Source organism: Lontra canadensis, unplaced genomic scaffold, assembly GCF_010015895.1.
Source record: "Lontra canadensis isolate GAN:19392208 unplaced genomic scaffold, GSC_riverotter_1.0 scaffold153, whole genome shotgun sequence".
NCBI lineage: Eukaryota > Metazoa > Chordata > Mammalia > Carnivora > Mustelidae > Lontra > Lontra canadensis.
In genome coordinates this window covers 151,982-172,326 of record NW_022631147.1, presented here as the reverse complement: position 1 = coordinate 172,326, position 20,345 = coordinate 151,982, and the positions used below count along the sequence as shown (strand labels likewise).

Here is a 20,345-nt window from a genome sequence, read left to right as displayed (position 1 = left end):
TAGATTCCGAGTCAGGTGAAATGAGTGTCAGCACACCAGTCTGCCAGATAATTGCATGACCCATAAATTGTGCTAGGGGCATGATGCCTGAACGCCAAGTTCAACCAGCAAAAATATGGAACACTTCACGAATCTATGTGTCATCCTTGTACAGGGACTATGATAATCTTCTGTACAATTTCGGTATTAGTTTATGGGCTGCCGAAGCGAGCACTACGGTAAATCTTACTTCTATGCCTCACACTTAAGATATGTAGCCTGAATAATTTTGATAATGTATCTTAGAGAAGATAAAAAAATTATAGTCTCCAAAGAATGGAGAAAGGTAATACAGGCTTAAAGAAAAGACAGGAAGAGAAAGAGAAGCAGGGAAATGCAAGTGGGAAAAGCAAGCAACAATAGTGAGCAAGCAGACATGGCAACCAAAAAAAACAGGTTCAGAATCAAACCCAGAGAAGGTTAAGAAATGACGATAGAAAATATTCTAGTAAGTAGGAAAAGAAAGATAAACGAACCAAGAAGAGGAAAACCTAACAAAGAAAGAAAGAGAATAGCTCATTTCACTTACATCAATTCAGTCAATAAAGACAAACACACATATAAAACTAACCTGGTTTTCCTCCTGCACAACTCTATACTGTTCCTTCCAAATAGTGATTTTGGAAGCTTCATCTTTTCTCAGGGCTCGTTCTTTCTTCAGCTCTGGGCTCCAGAAAGTCTTGATGCTATTCATTGAAGAACTTAATTTGCTCTCCTTTACTTCCACATCCTTCCGCAAGAGATCATTTTCTCTTAATACTTCTTTCAGCTGCGTCTGCAGATCCATGATTGTATTATCTCTTGCCTGACGAAGAGAATGAGGAACAGTGGATGCCATACTCACAGGAGGGAGGTGATGCTCTCCAAATGCTATGGTGTCACTAGCAACCCCACTGCTAGCTATATTGGGGCTACTGCCCATAGCAGTCATCCTGACACCATACGGCAGACGTCCCCCAGAACGGCCAAGTGTCATGGTGCTTTTAGGTGTTTCTGAACCCACATTTTCATGGTCACTTAGGTACATAGGGCCAGATGTGGCATAGGCAGCATTTAAGGACTGGATATTCTCCATTGAAAGGGTTTTCCCACTGCCACCTCCAACACTGCTTCCAGAACTCCCTCCTGTACTATTGGTTCGACGATGACCCAAGCGAGGGGAACGTGGAAGCCTAGGTGAACGCCCAGGGCTCTGGTTGCTCGGTTCCACCTTCCCAACTGAGCGAGCACTTCCATACATGGTTGCAAGATGAACTTCGGTGCCAAGAAAGGTATAAAGCAGAAAGCAAAATGTGAAATTCTGTGAGGTTTTTGATGGCTCTAAGTCTGTTTAAGGCTAATCAGAAGTAACACGTCTTCGGCTGTCCAGTCTTGAAGAAATACCTTACACCATATCTGCAATGAAAAGATCACACATTAAATCCCCCAATAATAAACATTTGCCTCTCAGAAACTTTTCATTACCCCACCATAAGAAAGATCTCCCTATCATCTATTTATTCATGCATTCAAAATTCATGCATTACAGCACATTTTACTGTAAACATTGTTTTTAACAGTATTTTGCATGTATGTCTCAAAACTGAATACTAAAACCATGCCTTGCAAGTGGAAAAGAAAAAGAAATAAGAGGCATAAATACTAGCAACGAAAAGATAGAACTCAATGCTTGAACATATGATTTTCTAACATGAAAAGCCAAGATCATAAACTATTAAGTTAACAGAAATCTACAAATCGGTCAGATACAAGATCAACATATAAATATCAGTACTTTCCCTGCACATTAGTAATAACAATTAGAAAATGCAATCTAAAAAGAAAAATCCCACTCACAATAGCAACAAAACCATAAAAACATTTTGGTATAAATCTAATAAAAAGGTCCAAGTATGAAATACTTCATATCCCAATAAAAATCTCTATAGGGTTCTCCAAATAACTCAATAAGCTGACTCTAAAATTCAAAAAAAAGAGTAAAGGTCTAAGAATAATCTAAACAATTTGCAACAGAAGAACAAAGAAGGAAGATGTTCCCTAAATAGCAAGATAAATTACAGGTCTGTGATCCTTTACTTGCAATCCAAAATCATAAAACCTCTAAAAGTAAGTTTTGTTTCTTCTTAACCCATTTAGCAGCAAAACCTGATTTGATCTGGTATGAGGTAACTTTATTGTTTATAGGTATTATTCATACCTCGTTGAGAAAACAATGTATATGATTACAGGATACTACACAATGTCCACTGGGTATCAAGGGGAAAAATCTGGACTCCAAATCACATCTGACCGCCAGGATTTCTCGTAAGGACTCACAGGCTTTTAAAGCTACAGTATTTAAAACCGTATAGCACAGGTTCAAGAACACAGCCTAAATTGTATATGTAAGTTTAGTATATCCTAGTATATGGACTTTCAAAAGAGTGAGGAAAAATCAAATCATTCAATAAATGGGGTTTGAACAACTAACTCGTACTCTTGGAAAAATAAATTACACCCCTACTTCACACAGTACACATAAATAAATTTTATGTACATTAGAGATATAAATTTTGGTTTTTTTGAGAGTGTGTGTGCAAGCGCATCGTGCATAGGAGGGGGAGGCAGTGCAGACGGAGAAGAGAGAGAATCCCCAGCAGGATCCATTCCCAGCATGGAGCCCAAAGCAGGACTCAATCTCACCTCCCTGAGACCATGACCTGAGTCAAAATCAAGAGCTGGATGCTTAACTCACTGAGCCACCACACACCCCAAAGATATAAATTTTAAAACTATCAAAAGTACTGGAAGAGGGGCGCCTGGGTGGCTCAGTGGGTTAAGCCTCTGCCTTCGGCTCAGGTCATGATCTCGGGGTCCTGGGATCGAGCCCTGCATCGGGCTCTCTGCTCAGCAGGGAGCCTGCTTCCTCCTCTCTCTCTCTCTCTGCTTGCCTCTCTGCCTACTTGTGATCTCTGTGAAATAAATAAATAAAATCTTAAAAAAAAAAAAAAAAGTACTGGAAGAAAGCTCAGAAGAACACCACTGTGAACCTGAGTTAAGGTAGGGCTTCTTAAGTAAGAAACAAAAAGCAAAAACCATAAAGAAAAGCAAATAATAATTGGGGAACCTGGGTGGCTCAGTGGGTTAAAGCCTCTGCCTTCGGCTCAGGTTATGATCCCAGGGTCCTGGGATCCAGCCCCGCATTGGGCTCTCTGCTCAGCGGGGAACCTGCTATCTCCTTCCTCTCTCTCTCTCTCTCTCTCTCTCTGCCTGCCTCTCTGCCTACTTGTGATCTCTGTCAAATAAATAAAAATTAAAAAATAATAATAATATATTTAATTATGTCAAAAGAGCAAAGTATTATATCAAAAAATACCTTAAGCAAAATTACAAGAGAAACGAAAAACTATATCCATATATGTATGGAAAAATATATCCATATATGTATAAAGATCCATCACAACATGTATTAAGAATTCGTACAGGGAAATGCCAACTTTGAAAGAGTAATGATAAGAAGAATGGGAACCTGTACTGTAAGACAGGGTTGGGGCCAAAATGTTTATGGAAGCGTTAGGTTCACTTTATATTCATACTACAATAAATCTCAAATTTTGGGGGGGCACCTGGGTGGCTCAGTGGGTTAAACCTCTGCCTTTGGTTCAGGTCATGATCTCAGAGTCCTGGAATCAAGCCCCACATTCCCCCCATCGGGCTCTCTGCTCAGTGGGGGCCTGCTTACCCTCCCCCTCTGCCTGCCTCTTTACTTGTGATCTCTCCCTCTGTCAAAACAAATAAATAAAATCTGTTAAAACAAAACAAAAAAAAGCCCTCAAAATTTTTTGAAGAAAAACATGTTCATATTCTAAAAGAATAATTAAAAACCAATTTTAAAACACATATCACAACTATCTACTGTCCACACTTCTCTCAAAAATAAACAAACTAGACCTCCATGGCTTCCTAATATAGTACCAAAGAATTGCCTTAGATCAAGTAACAGGCATCAGCACATTAAATATTTTCCAAAAATCTACTGTTAAGTAGAATTCTTAAAATTCTTAGAATTCTTCACTGGGGCACCTGGGTGGCTCAGTCAGGGATATTCCAGTGGTGAGACTGAGCCCAGAGCTGTTTCTGCACTCAGTGGGGAATCTGGTTGTCCCTGCCTCTCCCCTTTTGGCCCCCCAACTCGCATGCACACCTTCTGTCTCTCTCTCTAAAATAAAAAGAATTTTTAAAGTGTTTCTTGGGGCACCTGGGTGGCTCAGTTGTTAAGCATCTGCTTTCAGTTCAGGTCATGACCCCAGGGTTCTGGGGTCGAGCCCTGCATCGGGTTCCCTGCTCAGCGGAAAGCCTGCTTCTCCCTCTCCCACTCCCCCTGCTTGTATTCCCTCTCTTACTGTCTCTGTCAAATAAATAAAAATCTTAAAAAAAAAAGTGCTTCTTCACTGAAAATACTACCCAAGTAACTGACATGTCAAAAATAGGATTGTAAAGAAAATCCACGCACTTCAGTCACACTCAAACAGGTTACTCTTCAGAAATATGAATACACTGGCAGTCTCACCTTAACATTGGTAAAGACAGTCCCAGTGTAACAACAAGCAGAACAGAAAATACACAGAGCCTGAAACTTTAAGGTTCCATCTCAGAAACAGCAATAGTACACCAAGTTCAGAAACTGCAATATTCTACCAGTAACATTAGGAAATTCCTCTCCAGGAATAACCTAGCTTAAGAAGTAAAAGTTCCTTTCCAAGCATTTTTTTTTTCTTTTAAAGTAAGCACTATGCCCAACATGAGGCTTAAACTCACAAGCCCAAGATCAAGAATCACGTGCTCTAGTGACTGGTTCATGATAAATCTGAACTGTGAGGCAGGTGACAAGTAATAACCTACATTTAACTGTTTGAATTTTATTTCAAGATCAAAGAGAGATGCAAAGCTTTTTCTTTTTTAAAATAATCTGAATGCTGTTTAAAATAAGAGAGCCATTCATTATCCAGAATCCCTTAAATGATAACAAAAGCTAACTGAATATTTACCATATGTCAGGCATTGTGCTAAAAATTTTATAAGATCTAATTTAATATTTAAAAGCCTCCCATAACATAGGTACTATCATTATCTCCGTTTCAGAAATGATGCAAGTAAGGCTTATGGGTGTTAAGCGACATCTAAAGTCACATAGCCATTAAGTGGTAGGGTCAAGATTTGAATTAGGGTGCCTAATTCCACAGCCCTGGAGGCTCTTAACTACTGTGCTTAACCAGGATAACCTGCTGATGAGAACATCTCAACTGTTCAAAGGATATTAAAGGCTTCCACAGTTTTAAGGCAGTGTGTCCTGCTAATCTAGTACTCAATTAAGGCAATTATAGGTGTTCCAGGTATAAAGCTTAAATAATCACACTAATCTATTAAGGAGAAAGTCTTTTTTATAAGATGGTGGGCGAAAGAATAAAGTAAGTAAAACTAACAAAATAAATGGTAATAATAATTCAGAGTCTCTGGAATCATGACATCAGAACACCAAACTGGCACATTCAAGAAAAAAATTCCCAACTGTGCTTTTGTGCAGAATTCTATTTTTGTGTAGACATGTAACTAAATCACACTGAATAGGCTAAGATCCAATAACAAATATTCCCACCAAGTTTTCAACATTAGCAGGTGCACTCTAATGTTCAAGTCACCTTCAGATCTAAAATGGCATTTGCATGTGGAGTCTTTGTTATTATCAGAACTATAGCCATTTACACAACAAAAGGAAGAAATTTACTAGCTCTGAATTCCTCACATTGACTTTTTAATCTCATGGGCTTCAGGGAATATAGTGTTCAAAAATTTTTTTCTTTTAAAAATATGCCAGACACACAACCACAAAAATAATAATTCTTGCACTTTAAACAACTGACAAAAAAGAATTCTGACCAAAAAAAAGTTATACAGTATGATTCCATGTATGTAGAATTATAGAACTAATTTATTATGACACAAAGCAAATCAGTGTGGGATGAGTTGGGGAAGGCATGGAAAAAAGGAGGAGGATGAAACTTTCAAGGTGATCCAAACGTTCATTATCTTGACTGGGGTAATGGTTTCACAGCCATATACATTTCAAAACTCATCAAATTATATATATATTTTTTAATATTTTATTTTTTTAAGTAATCTTTACACCCAATGTCGAGCTTGAACTTACAACTGCAATATCAAGAGTCACATGCTCTTCTGACTGAGCGAGCCAGGCACCTCTCATCAAACTATATATTTTAAATACATTCAGTTTAGCATACATTAATTATATCACAAAAGTTTGAAAAAAAAATTTCACATTCCAAACTCCCTCGTCCTTGATTAATCCAAAAGAAACACCTTCACTGATTATACAACTGGAATCCTGATTGCTGCTGGATAAAATCATGCAGCTGTACAGTTTGAGCCCATAATGTTGTTCCCAGGGTCCTTTAGTTAGCTTCCTATCCATACTTTGTTAGCTCCCTATCTACTATCTGCTGTGGTGCTTATTTCAAATCTTCTCCCTCTGCCTGCCAAACAGAACACATGAGTCTCCTGGGTCAGAGACCAAAAGCTTTATTACTCACTGCACAGCTAACAGTATGAGAGCATCCTGTCTGCACGGGATGTTAACCTGTTAACCCCAAGTCCAAGAGGTGACAAGAAGGGCCCAGATAGATGCTACACATGCAGTGGGTTTGCACTGCAGCTAAGGATACGGAGTCGGGAATCCACCACTTTAATAACAAGCAGTAAAAGCCTGCTCTGTACCCTTGGGAAACATTACCTGAAGGTGGCTTGCTGCATACACAATCCTGAGAAATGGCCCAGGTTAAGAGCACACAGGGCCTTGTATTCTTAGCATACCCAGCAAGGCATGCAGGAAAGAAAAGAAACATGGATGACTGCTCTCCTGACAAGTCTTTTGGTAGTTTTAAGGTATCTCCATAAATTCTTTGATACTGCTCCCTTTAGGAGGGAAAGCAAAATTCCCCTCTCTCTGTCTCTCTGAATGTGAACTGAACTTAGTGATTTGCTTCTGATGATGCTTCACTTCCAAGAAAACTCAGAAAGGACAATGGGGTTTCTGTCTTGGTCGCTCTTTTGGAGCCCTCATTTTACGAGGACCTAACTGCCATTTGTAAGGGTATTCAAGCTACCCGACAGCTACATAGTAAGAAATCGCAGCCTCCTTCTAACAGGCATGTGACATAGCTTCAAAAAAGGTCTTCCATGGGGCGCATGGGTGGCTCAGTGGGTTAAGCCTCTGCCTTCAGCTCAGGTCATGATCTTGGTGTCCTGGGATGGAGCTCTGCACTGGGCTCTCTGCTCAGCGGGGAGCCTGCTTCCCCTGCTCTCTCTCTGCCTGCCTCTCTGCCAACTTGTGATCTCTGTCTGTCAAATAAATAAATAAACACTTTAAAAGAAAAAAAAAAAGTCTTCCACCCCAAACAAGCCTTCAGATGACTGCAACCTCACAAAGTATCTTGAGCCAGACCCTTGAGTCAGCCATGCTCTACATAACAACTGTAAGATGTTTGGGTCTTTTTAATCCAGTAATTTTTTTAACCTTAAATACCACAGAAGAAACTGATACAGAGTTGTTCCTGAAATCTTTGTTCGGGGTGGGGGGCAGCATATGTACATACCACATCACAATTAAACGTGTATTTCTTTTTGTAGGCTCTAAATAATTCTCAACACCATTCCCTAAGATCCTTTCAGGAGGTCCATGAGTATTATTTTCATAATACTCTGATATTATTTGCCTTTTTCACTGTACACTCTTACAAATGTATAGTATTGTCTTTCAGAGGCTACACAATATGTGGTATATCCCACTGACAACTAATGGAATATATACTTGTATATTCTTGTGCTTTAAATTTTTCTCAGTTTTACTTCTTTTTAGCTTTACTTTCTAAAACAGTAAATAGTAATAGATATAGCCTACATAAACAAAAGCTATTTATAGTCCTCACTGATTTCAAGAGTGTAAAAACAAAAGTTTAAGAACCACTGCTCTAAAATTTAAATATAACATGAGCACACCTACATACTTCCTTTGATGGCTTCCCAAAATAAGAATTTAAATTCCTTGGCAGTGCATATAAGATTTTTTATGATTTCGGTCTTGCCTCCCTCCCTAAGGCAGTTAACTGCTTAACCACTCTTTTCTCATGTGACAACCATGATCAATTACCTGCAATTTCCTGAAATACCATGCTCTCTTTTTATTTCTATGACCTTCCTCTTCCCCATCAACTGCTAACTACTTACTGCTCATTCTTCCAAATTAAGCCCTACACAAACCCTTAAATACCTCAGTCCAATTTTCAAAATAGTGTACCCACTATGTTTTAATTAATTGCTTAAAGGAATATCCTATCTCTAAAACGTAGCACAGGGGCACCTGGGTGGCTCAGTCACTAAGCGTCTGCCTTCAGCTCAGGTCATGATCCCAGGGTCCTGGGATCAAGCCCCACAGAGCCCCGCATGGGGCTCCCTGCTCAGCGGGAAGCCTGCTTCTCCCTCTCCCACTCCCCCTGCTTGTATTCCCTCTCTCGCTCTCTGTCAAATAAATAAATAAAATCTTAAATAAATAAATAAATAAAACCTAGCACAGTGCCTAATACAAATCAAATATGCAATGTTTGCTGAATCCACAAATTAACATAAATCTGAGTACAATTCATTAAAATAGTTCTTATATAAAGAAGGTGGTAGTAAAGTTGAAATTAGTTGAAGAAAACTAAATGCAATGTAAGACAAATATAATGAAAGCCCTTTTATCATTTCCTTCATGTTAGTAAACTTTGTTTTTAAATTGTTACCAAATTCCTTAAATTGACAACCTCCTTCTCTATTTTGTATTGCTATGTATTTTTGTCCTCTAATAGATGCCCTTGTACTAAACAGTCAAGATTTCAATTTCTTAATTAACAAACTGTTCTTCTTAGATGAACAAAAATAGGAAATTCTGTAGCTACATTTTAATTCCAGAAAGACACCATAAGCTCAGTAAGAACAGACTAATGCCTCTCACTTTATAAGAAAATTAAGAATTCTCTCTCCCCTCCCCAACACACATAGCAATCACATGTAGATAATATGCCTATGGATACAACACAGCTCTTTTTTTTTAAGATTTTATTTATTTATTTGACAGAGAGAGATCACAAGTAGGCAGAGAGGCAGGCAGCGAGAGAGAGAGGGAAGCAGGCTCCCCGCTGAGCAGAGAGCCTGATGTGGGACTCGATCCCAGGACCCTGAGATCATGACCTGAGCCGAAGCAGCAGCTTAACCCACTGAGCCACCCAGGTGCCCCCAACACTGCTCTTAATACTTAAAAATCTCTAATAAATTATCTGTCAAGTTAATACTATAGCCCAAGACCTATTAAGTAAGTACTTCAAATGAGTTTTCTTATCCTATATTTTGTGTTTTTAAAAATACTAAAAAATATGAGGACAGCATTTAAATCTCTGCAAGTTTACCCAGACTTAAGTTTAGAAAAATGTCCTAAAATCTAATTTTGACAAGAACATTACTAGAAATCTGGTTTATCTTAAATTTAGTGTTTATTACTAACAGAGTTTCATCATCAAATCGTATTTCCATGGTCCCATAAAAAATTACAATTCTTACAGAGTTTCTATTTTCACCAAACAAGCATTCTTAACTGAAAAACAGCCTGAAAAGCCTCAGAATAATGGGTTTCCCTATCAAGATAAGGTTCAGTTTGTTCTCAGAAAATAAAATCAAGAAACCTAAAATTGATTTAGTTTTTGTGATATACACTTATAAGCAAAGAATTTTTTAGAAGTATACAAAACAATCAACATTTAAAATAATTACGTTTAGTTTTAAAACAATCGTCATTTTTTAATTTTTTTTATTTATTTTTTCCAAGTTCCCCAAATGAAGTAGAATGACAAAAATTAAAAATACAATTCCACTCTAAAAAAAGAAAAAGAATAAAAATTAAAAAATAAAAATAAAAATACAATTCCGTAACATTACGCAATAGTGCTCAGCTTTTATATTATCCTCCTTATCACTGTTGCTCTCTGAATTTAAGCATATTAATAATACTGTGTTCAAGTATAAAACCAAAAAATGTGACCTGAAATCTTTTCTGGGAAGTAAGTGTAAAAATGTACAGTAACAAAAATGTAACGCATAGACCTTATATACATTTCATCCTAACAAGCTCCCTGTGAAATAATTCTTACTGTACTCCTGAGGCTTAGTAATGTAGGAACTAGTAGGAAAGGCTTGGGCTCCACTATTAAATGTGTAACATTAAACAAATAAATGAAATCTGTCAGAACCTCAGTATCCTCATCTATAAAATGGACATAGTATCCTCCTCAAAAGATAGCTAAAAGGACCACCAAATCAGTGAGAAAGTATAAAATACCAATCTAGTTCTTAGTAGGTTTTCAATAAATGTTAGTCATTACATTCTAGGAATTCATCTTACACATACTTTCACACAAGTGGGAAAATTGAGTAAGAATAAACTGAATTCTTTGAAATAACAAGACTCTGGTAATAGTCTAAGATTATGGTAATACTTTACATATATTAAAAATAATAATGTAAGTCTGCGGCACCTGGGTGGCTTAGTCGGTTTAGCAAGCATCTGACTCTTGATTTCAGCTCAGGTCATGATCTCAGCGTTGTGAGATCGAGCCCTCCACCACTCTGCACTGGGCATTGGAGCCTGCTTAAGATTCTCCTTCTCTCTTGGGGCACCTGGGTGGCTTCAGTGGGTTAAAGCCTCCGCCTTAGGTTCAGGTCAGGTCCCGGGGTCCTGGGATGGAGCCCTGCATCAGGCTCTCTGCTCAGCGGGGAGCCTGCTTCCTCCTCTCTCTCTACCTGCCTCTCTGCCTACTTGTGATCTCTGTCAAATAAATAAATAAAATCTTTTAAAAAAATAAAAATTTAAAAAAAAAATGATTCTCCTTCTCCCTCTCCCGCTCCCCCCAACTCAAAAAAAAAAAAAATCAAATCTGTATGTAATAAGAGATCTAAGATATAGAAGATACTTTTTTTAATTTGTAAGAAAAATACAAGGGGTGTGGGTTAAGGCCTCTGCTTTCGGCTCAGGTCATGATCCCAGGATCCTGGGATCAAGCCCCACATCGGGCTCTCTGCTCAGCAGAGAGCTTGCTTCCCTTCCTCTCTCTGCCTGCCTCTCTGCCTACTTGTGATCTCTGTCATATAAATAAATAAAATCTTTAAAAAAAAAAAAAAATACAAGGGGTGCCTGGGTGGATCAGTGGGTTAAGCTTCTGCCTTCGCTCAGCAGGGAGCCTGCTTCCCTCTCTTTCTCTGCCTGCCTCTCTGCCTACTTGTGATCTCTCTCTCTCTCTATTAAATAAATAAATAAAATCTTCTAATAAATAAATAGGGGAGTCTGGGTGGCTCAGTGGGTTAAGCCTCTGCCTTTGGCTCGGGTCATGATCCCAGGGTTCTAGGATCGAGCCCCGCACTGGGCCTCTGCTCAGTAGGGAGCCTGCTTCCTCCTCTCTCTGCCTACCTCTCTGCCTACTTGTGATCTCTCTCTATCAAATAAATAAATAAAATCTTAAATAAATTAAATACATAAATAAATGTAATCTCTAGAAACATTAAAAGAAAAATACAAGAAGTCATGAGGAGAGGTGGGTTTAAAAACCCACTTTTCTACACTGACTGAGGTTTTAACATGAATATAAATTACTTTCATAATTTAAAATATATATGGACACATATATGGACAACTCATTTTTGATGAAAGTACAAAGGCAGTAACAGTAGAGAAAATAAGGCAATTCTCCCCACAACAGGAGATCTGAGCAGTACATCCATGTGGCTGCCACAGTCCACCCCCTGCACTGCAGAATTACTTCTCTGCAAAGGAACAGGAAGCACCTTCTCCATGATTCTCACAGGCCTCTGTTTTTAAGGGGAATCACAAAAGAGGAAGGTACTGAATAAATTACAGATGCTCTCTCTCAAGAACACAAATGGTACTGTTCTCCCTCTTCCATTAACTTCATCCTATTTACAGGTCTTAGTGGCTTGCCTGATGGCAACCCAAACTTTCATTCCCAAGGGGCCTAACCCCTTGAGGATCACGTTTATCTCAGGCCAGGGTTGCTGGACATGTCCATCCAGTTAAAATGGGGCAAGGAAAGGCCAGGGCATCTGGGTGGCTCAACTGTTAAGTGTCTGCCTTCAGCTCAGGTCATGATCCCAGGGTCCTGGGATCCAGCCCTGCATAGGGCTCCCTGCTCAGCGGGAAGCCTGCTTCTCCCTCTCCCACTCCCCCTGCCGGTGTTCCTTCTCTCACTGTGTCTCTCTCTGTCAAATGAATGAATGAATGAATGAATGAATAAATAAATAAATAAATAAATAAATAAGATGGGCAAGGAAGTACCAAAAGGTGCCCAGCTGGATCACCTACTACATATGTTATTCCCGGTCTCCATTATTTTCATAATAGGGAAAAATTACAATCTAAATGTCCAACAATGGGGCACTGACTATGTAAGTTAAGGCAAAAGTATAAAATGAAATACCATCTGCAATAGGTTGAATAGTGTCACCCCTAAATTCAAGTCCATTAGGAACTTCTGGATGTGACCTTATTTGGAAATACAGTCTTTGCATATGTAACCAACTTAAGATAAGTTCATACTGGATTATGGTAGGCCCTAAATCTAATGACTGGTGTCTTTCTATGAGAAAAGAAAGAGAGATTCAGTCCCAGAAACACACACAGGAGATGGAGGTGGAGATGGAACCATACAACTACAAGCCACAGAACACCAAACACTGCAAGGAGCTACCAGAAGCCAAGAAGAAGCAACCAGTGAGTTTTCTCTCTCAAGCATTCAGAGGGAGCAAGGCCTGCCTACACTGACTTTGGACTTCCAGCCTCAAAGACTGTGAGGGAATAAATTTCTGGGTTTTTACATCACCAAATCTGTGGTAATTTGCTATAGCAGACCTAGAAAACTAATACACCATCTCATTATAACTGATGATGTAGCTCTATACTTAATGACAGAGAAAGATGTTTGTGATCCATTGTCAAACCAAAGAGAAAAAATAAACAGTTACAAACATAGACTCTGAGTTTGTTTGGTTGGCCGGGTTTTTTCTTAAGTTTCAGCAAGATGTACAACTCTGGGTAGGAAGATTTCTACTGGTGATCTCACTTTCTTGCCAAACCACAGATTTTTTTCAAGTGCCTACTATTTTTTATAATCAGGCCAAAAAAATAAAACTTTTTCAGGAATGGGTGGTATAAAGATATCCAACAGAAACGGTATACTGGCATAAGATGAATCCCTAGGCACTAGAAATTCCACTACCACTTCTAGAATAAAGCCAGAATGGTTTCTTCATAGTCAAAATCAATGGACTCTGTTTACTTTCACTGCATTTGACCCTGCTGACCACTTCTATCTTGAAAGCCTTCAGGGGCTTTCAAGTAGTCTCTCTAATACTACTCTTCTGATTCTACTATCTCTCCAAGACAATCCCTCTTTCATATGTTTCACTGGCTCCTCTTCCTCTACCTATCCTTAAGACACTGATCTGTACCTTATAGCTCTATGCCCAAACATGTTTTATCTCCTGATATTTCACTCTCCCTGGGCAATCTTATCCATAGCCACTGTTTCAACTCACTTCAACTATCACCTATTTTAGGCAGGTACTTACTTTAGTTTAGGTTTTCTCAATCAATATTGCCAACTCTGGCTTCCCCCCTTGGCCTGTAGACTTCTATGACCAACTACTTACCATATATATCTACCAAGATTTCCCATCGACAACTCAGCAGTTCTAACTAAGCATACATTTTCCCTAAAACATGAGCTTCTGTGTTCCCTACTTTGACAGAATTCACTTTGATGCCTCTTTTTTCACTTCTCTATTCAATTCTCATTAACTAAATAATCACTGTGTACCATCAATTCTTACCTTTCTAATATATTTCCTTTCCATCCCCACAGCTACAACCTCAACCTGTTTGGCCAGTACTACTGCAACAATCTCCTAAACAGCCTACTTACCCACACAGTCTTGCCTCCTTCCAAGTTGCTGACATTCCTTAATTTTATTTTCCCAGCCCAACATATTCAAGGGATATGACACATTACCATCAATAATAGTTTACTTTGATAGACATTATCAAATTGACGGTGGGAGACATACTAAAAAGGCCAGGCAGTCATTTTTCATTTGATAAAAGCGCCATATTCTAATACCCTGTGTTTTCTCCCTCCATGCCCCACTGAGAATCAATACACTTTTCTTGGTATGCCTTTTCATTTTTGCGTCAACATTTTTTAATTGAGCTATAATTCACATATCATAAAATTCACGTGTATAGTTGTATTTAACGTGTATAGTTCAGAGATTTTTTATATATTCAAAAGGTTGTACACATTATACCACTAAGTGCAAAATACTTTCATCACTGCAAAAAGAAATCCCACAAACCCATAAGCAGTCACTCCCCATTTCTCATTCCCTAGGGCCTGATAACCACTGCCTCCATATACTTGCCTACTGTGGACATTTCATATAAACAGAAGCATACAATGAGGCCTTCTGTATCTGGTTTCTTTCACTTAGCATTATGTTTTCAAGGTTCATTCATGTGTAGTATATCAGATTTCCATTCCATATAATGATTAGATAATATTTTGTTCTACGGAGGGGCGCCGGGTGGCTCAGTGGGTTAAAGCCTCTGCCTTCGGCTCAGGCCCTTATCTCAGAGTCCTGGGATCAAGCCCCACATCAGGCTCTCTGCTCCACGGGGAGCCTGCTTCCTCCTCTCTCTCTCTGCCTGCCTCTCTGCCTACTCGTGATCTCTGTCAAATAAATAAATAAAATCTTTAAAAAAAAAAAAAACTAAAAAAAAATTTTGTTCTATGGAAATTCTACATTTTGCTCAACCATTCATCAGCTGATGGACATCTGGGTTCCTGCTATTATAAAAAATCCTACTGTGAACATTCATGTACAAGTTTTTGTGTAGACATACTTTGCAATTATTTGCAATTACTTTGCAGAGTAAAATTATTTGGGCAATATGAAAATTCTATGTAACATCTGAAGGAAATGTCAAACTGTTTTCCAAAGCATCTGCAACAGTTTACATTCTCAGTGGCAAAGTATGAGGGTACTAACCTCTCCACATCTTCATGGACACTTGGTATTGTCCATCTAGCCATCCTAGGTGGTGTGAAGTGTTAACTTAATGTGATCTTGATGTTATGACTTTTTATTTAAATAAAAATCTTCAAAAAATTATAAGAATGTTTGGACTCAAAAATATTTAGTGTCCATTTTGGTAATCTATGTTACTAATATGTTTATACCTATGGCATTAAATATTACTATTAAATAATACATGCATGTAGAAATAAAAATTCAAATAATAAAATTAAAGTCTCTCCCTTTCTGTCCTTCTCATTACAGATAACCACTTCTGACCATTCTACTTTTAAATCAAGTTTAACTCTAGATAAGTAATTTAAATAACTCTAAATTACTTAACTTTTTCTTCATACCTATTATTACCATATAATATGCAATTTGTTCCACTTCTCCCTTTTGATATTGCTAGCCTCTTTCACTAGAATGAAAGCTCCATGAGGACAGTAAAATCTCCTTTTGTCCACTGCTGTACCTCAGCACTTAGAATGGGGCCTACCACATGAAAAGTAGGTGATAAATATATTAAATGAATGAATAAACATTTTTTTTTAAGATTCTACTTATTTATTTGACAGAGAGAGAAAGAACATGCCCACACTCAAGCAGGGGCAGCTGCAGAGGGAGAGGGAGAAACAAGCTTCCTGTGAACAGGGAGCCCAAAGCAGAGCTCAATCCCAGGATCCTGGGATCATGACTTGCGCCAAAGGCAGACACGTAACCAAATGAGCCACCCCGGTGCCCCCCAAATTTAAACTCTTAACCTCCTACCAGCTATCTCAGTATACAATAAGAAATCTAGGTTTCCAGTACACCCAACTTCCTCACATGAATCACTTTTTTTTTTTTTTTTAAAGTAGGCAGCACACCAAGCATGGAGCCCAATGCAGGACTTGAACTCTCAACCAAGACCTGAACTTAAAGCAAGAGCAGATGCTTAATCAACTGAGCCACCCAGGTGCCCCTCACATGAATCACCTTTACTGTTATTTTTACAATATGCATTGTAAAAATAGATTTATTTTCTGATCTACAACTGTCTTCTTTTGTCTACCAATCAACTCTAAAAACAGAAAGCCAATAAATAGTTTATAATACGATGACAATGTTAACATTACTCACTGCAGAACCAGATAGTAACAGGAACTACAGAGCACATGTAATTCTGCCTGCTCCCTTCCTAGGATGTACTGGAATTTATGAATACTTCCTTTACGTGTTTTTTCTATATTTCTTACTACACCATACACTCCACGAAAACAGGATTTTAATACAAACATACACCTTAGTCATCAGTGCATCACAGCATGCATTCAGTCACTATATGGTTATAAGCAGATGGACAGAGTTGTGGAAGGAAGGCGAGGGGAGAAAAGAAGTGGAAAGATCAGGCCATCAAGAATATGAAAGCCAATCTACTACAGACATTATGTACCTTTATATAATATCCATTCACCAGCATCAACATGAGACATAGTTAAGGTGAAAGGACATGAATCTATACATCCTAGAAGCTCTACCAGTCCAGCGACTATCAACTAAAGGTTAAATTAGAGTAAGAAAGTAGTAGCCTATCTGTAATTTTACAATTTTTACAATAAACATGTATTGCTTATACTATCCCATTCTCTTGTTTTTAAAACCCTTCTCATGTATGTGAGGGACTGGTTAGATTTGGGGTTTTCCACCCTAAGTTCTTTAGTAAAAGCTCCTTCTGAAAAACTTCAATTTTCATTCCTATCAGGAGAAATGTTTTTCTTGTTGTTGTTGTTTTTTTGTTTGTTTTTTTGTTTGTTTGGTTGGCTGGTTTTTTTTTTTTTTTAATTTTATTTTTTATAAACATATATTTTTTCCCCAGGGGTACAGGTCTGTGAATCGCCAGGTTTACACACTTCACAGCACTCACCATAGCACATACCCTCCCCAATGTCCATAATAACCCCACCCCCCCAACCCCCCTCCCCCCCAGCAACACTCAGTTTGTTTTGTGAGATTAAGAGTCACTTATGGTTTATCTCCCTCCCAATCCCATCTTGCTTCATTTACTCTTCTCCTACCCCCTTAACCCCCATGTTGCATCTTCTCTCCCTCATATCAGGGAGATCATATGATAGTTGTCCTTCTCCGATTGACTTATTTTGCTAAGTATGATAGCCTCTAGTTCCATCCACGTCGTCGCAAATGGCAAGATTTCATTTCTTTTGATGGCTGCATAGTATTCCATTGTGTACATATACCACATCTTCTTTATCCATTCGTCTGTTGATGGACATCTAGGTTCTTTCCATAGTTTGGCTATTGTAGACATTGCTGCTATAAACATTCGGGTGCATGTGCCCCTTCGGATCACTACGTTTGTATCTTTAGGGTAAATACCCAGCAGTGCAATTGCTGGGTCATAGGGTAGTTCTATTTTCAACATTTTGAGGAACCTCCATGCTGTTTTCCAGAGTGGTTGCACCAGCTTGCATTCCCACCAACAGTGTAGGAGGGTTCCCCTTTCTCCGGAGAAGTGTTTTTTTGTATCCCTTAGCCAGAACATACAGATGGCCATACAGAAGTAGTAATTATGAGAATAATCTACTTCAAAGCCTCCAAAAGGAACCAAAATGCTGCTGAGACAAAACCTTCAAGGAAGGTGATAGAGGCATAGCTTGTGGAAGTCAATTCTTTGTGACCTAGGGTTTTTCTTAACATCCTAAATCCTTCCCATATTCAGACTTCCCATAAACAGTCTTCCCATATTCATGACCAAATCTCCATGAAGTCTTAAAGTAAAATAACAAAACAGTTCAGACCTGGCCACTACTACATATTCACCCCACAAAACTTGTCAACCAGGTTAGGAACACTATAAAAAGAATACCAGAAAATTCCAGAAATCATTTTTCCCCATAAGAAGAGCATTGGTACCAGTACCTACATACATACTGAGGGAAAACACACTCCAGTGGGCCCTACCCCACAGACACCCATACACAGGTTGTCAGAATCCTGGAGTACACCCAGAAGCCTAAAAATAAAAAGGCTTCCACACACAATCATTGTATGTCGGGCTTTAATTCTCACTCTTCCCACAAATAGCTACAAGCATAACAGGCAACTGCAAACAGTAGTCTCAAAGCTTTCCTCACACATCAAAAGGATAATAGCTCTCTACAACCTGAATCTCCAAAGGAACACCAAATATTCATAAATCTAAGGAAAGGAGAAAATCCTTCAACAGCAACATAGTAACCTACTTCAAATTAATTACAACTGCCATAGATGTGCTTTGAGGTATCTGCAACATGAACTAGAAAACACATCACCCATTCGCTATTTAAAGCATTCTGTGTGAAATTATAACTAAATCTCAAAATTATTAGTCCAACCTGCTGTGATGGGTTATATTCATCAGTAATTAGCATTTATAGGGGCGCCTGGGTGGCTCAGTGGGTTAAGCCTCTGCCTTTGGCTCAGGTCATGATCTCAGGGTCCTGGGATCGAGCCCCGCATCAGGCGCTCTGCTCAGCGGGGAGCCTGCTTCCCCCCACCCCCCACTCTCTCTGTCTGCCTCTCTGCCTACTTGTGATTTCTGTCAAATAAATAAATAAAATCTTTAAAAAAAAAAAAAAGAGGAAAAAAGTAATTAGCATTTATAATCAGAAATGAACTGAATATTTCAAATACTGTAATTCAACATTTGTAAGGTTCTGTTCATTTTGTTAGAGGGTTATAAAAGTCACTAGGGGCAAGTATGCTGCTATCGTAAGTACTTCAAGCAAAGATTAACATAACAAATTTTAAAATCCCATTCAAGTACAATTTGGCAGAAACAATCAAATGCATTTCAAGTGTGCATGCCCTCTGACCTACAAGTCTCACTTTTAAAATACCACAGGTTTGGGGTGCCTGGATATCTCAGTGGGTTGGGCCACTGCCTTCGGCTCAGGTCATGATCTCAGGGTCCTGGGATCGAGTCCCGCGTCGGGCTCTCTGCTCGGTGGGGAGCCTGCTTCCCTCTCTCTCTCTGCCTGCCTCTCTGTCTACTTGTGATCTCCCTCTGTCAAATAAATAAATAAAATCTTTAAAAATAAATAAATAAATAAAATACCACAGGTTTAAGCATATATATGCAAGGATGTTCAATTATTGTATTATCTGTACGGCAAAGAGAGAAAACTTAAGTTTCTACCAAGAGACTAAAAAAGGATATTTACAAACTAGAAAATAAAATACTGCTATTACAAAAAATTCCTTGGGGGCACCTGAGTGGCTCAGTCGGTTAAGCATCTGCCTTGGGCTCAGGTCATAATCCCAGGGTCCTGGGATCCAGGCCCCCATCAGGCTCCCTGCTCAGCAGGAAGTCTGCTTCTCCCTCTGCCTGCTGCTCCGCCTAGTTGTGCACACTCTCTCTCTATGTCAAATAAAATCTTTAAAAAAAAATTCCTTAAATCTATATCTGACAACCTCTAGAAAGACATTCTGATACATTTTATTTATTTGACAGAGATCACAAGTAGGCAGAGAGGCAGGCAGTGAGGCAGGCAGAGAGAGAGAGGGCAGGAAGTAGGCTCCCTGCTGAGCAGAGAGCCAGATGTAGGACTTGATCCCAGGACCCTGGGATCATGACCTGAGCTAAAGGCAGAGGCTTAACCCACTGAGCCACCCAGACGCCCCCATCTGATACATTTTGAAGGAGAAAAGAAGCTTACAGAAGAACTGTATAATACAATCCCATCAGTATACAAAAGGTTATATATATGTATGTTTGCATACACACAGAAATGATCTGGATAGTAAAAAGTTATTTCTGAAAAGTCAGATAGAACGACTTTTTCCCTTGCATATATACTTCTTTTTAATCCTTTAACAGTTAGCATGTATTACTTTTACACACACACACACACACACACACACACACATTCTCACTATAAACTAAAGGCTTAAGTAAGGACCTCAACCATTCATCATTACTGTATGGTAATTAATGGGCTAGGCTCCTGGCTGATAAAGTCTCTGTGAGTAGTAGTAGTTTAAACACACACATACACACACACACAAAATCAGTTAAAGCACATATGTCTCCACTTCCA

The 20,345-nt window shown here is 38.8% G+C and overlaps 1 protein-coding gene and 1 non-coding gene across 12 annotated transcripts in view; both read right to left on the bottom strand.

The window, feature by feature from the left end:
- ERC1 (ELKS/RAB6-interacting/CAST family member 1) overlaps positions 1-20,345 on the bottom strand; it is a 563,354-nt gene that overhangs the window by 521,194 nt on the left and 21,815 nt on the right. For all 11 annotated transcript variants that reach the window (XM_032844415.1, XM_032844410.1, XM_032844412.1 and 8 more), the window contains exon 2: positions 611-1,434. In XM_032844415.1, coding sequence (XP_032700306.1) covers positions 611-1,279 — 669 coding nt within the window. In that variant the 5' untranslated portion in view covers positions 1,280-1,434. The remainder of the gene's footprint in view (positions 1-610; positions 1,435-20,345) is intronic.
- On the bottom strand, positions 110-214 carry LOC116859316. The gene has a single exon (XR_004381133.1). It is a non-coding gene; the product is annotated as a U6 spliceosomal RNA (small nuclear RNA).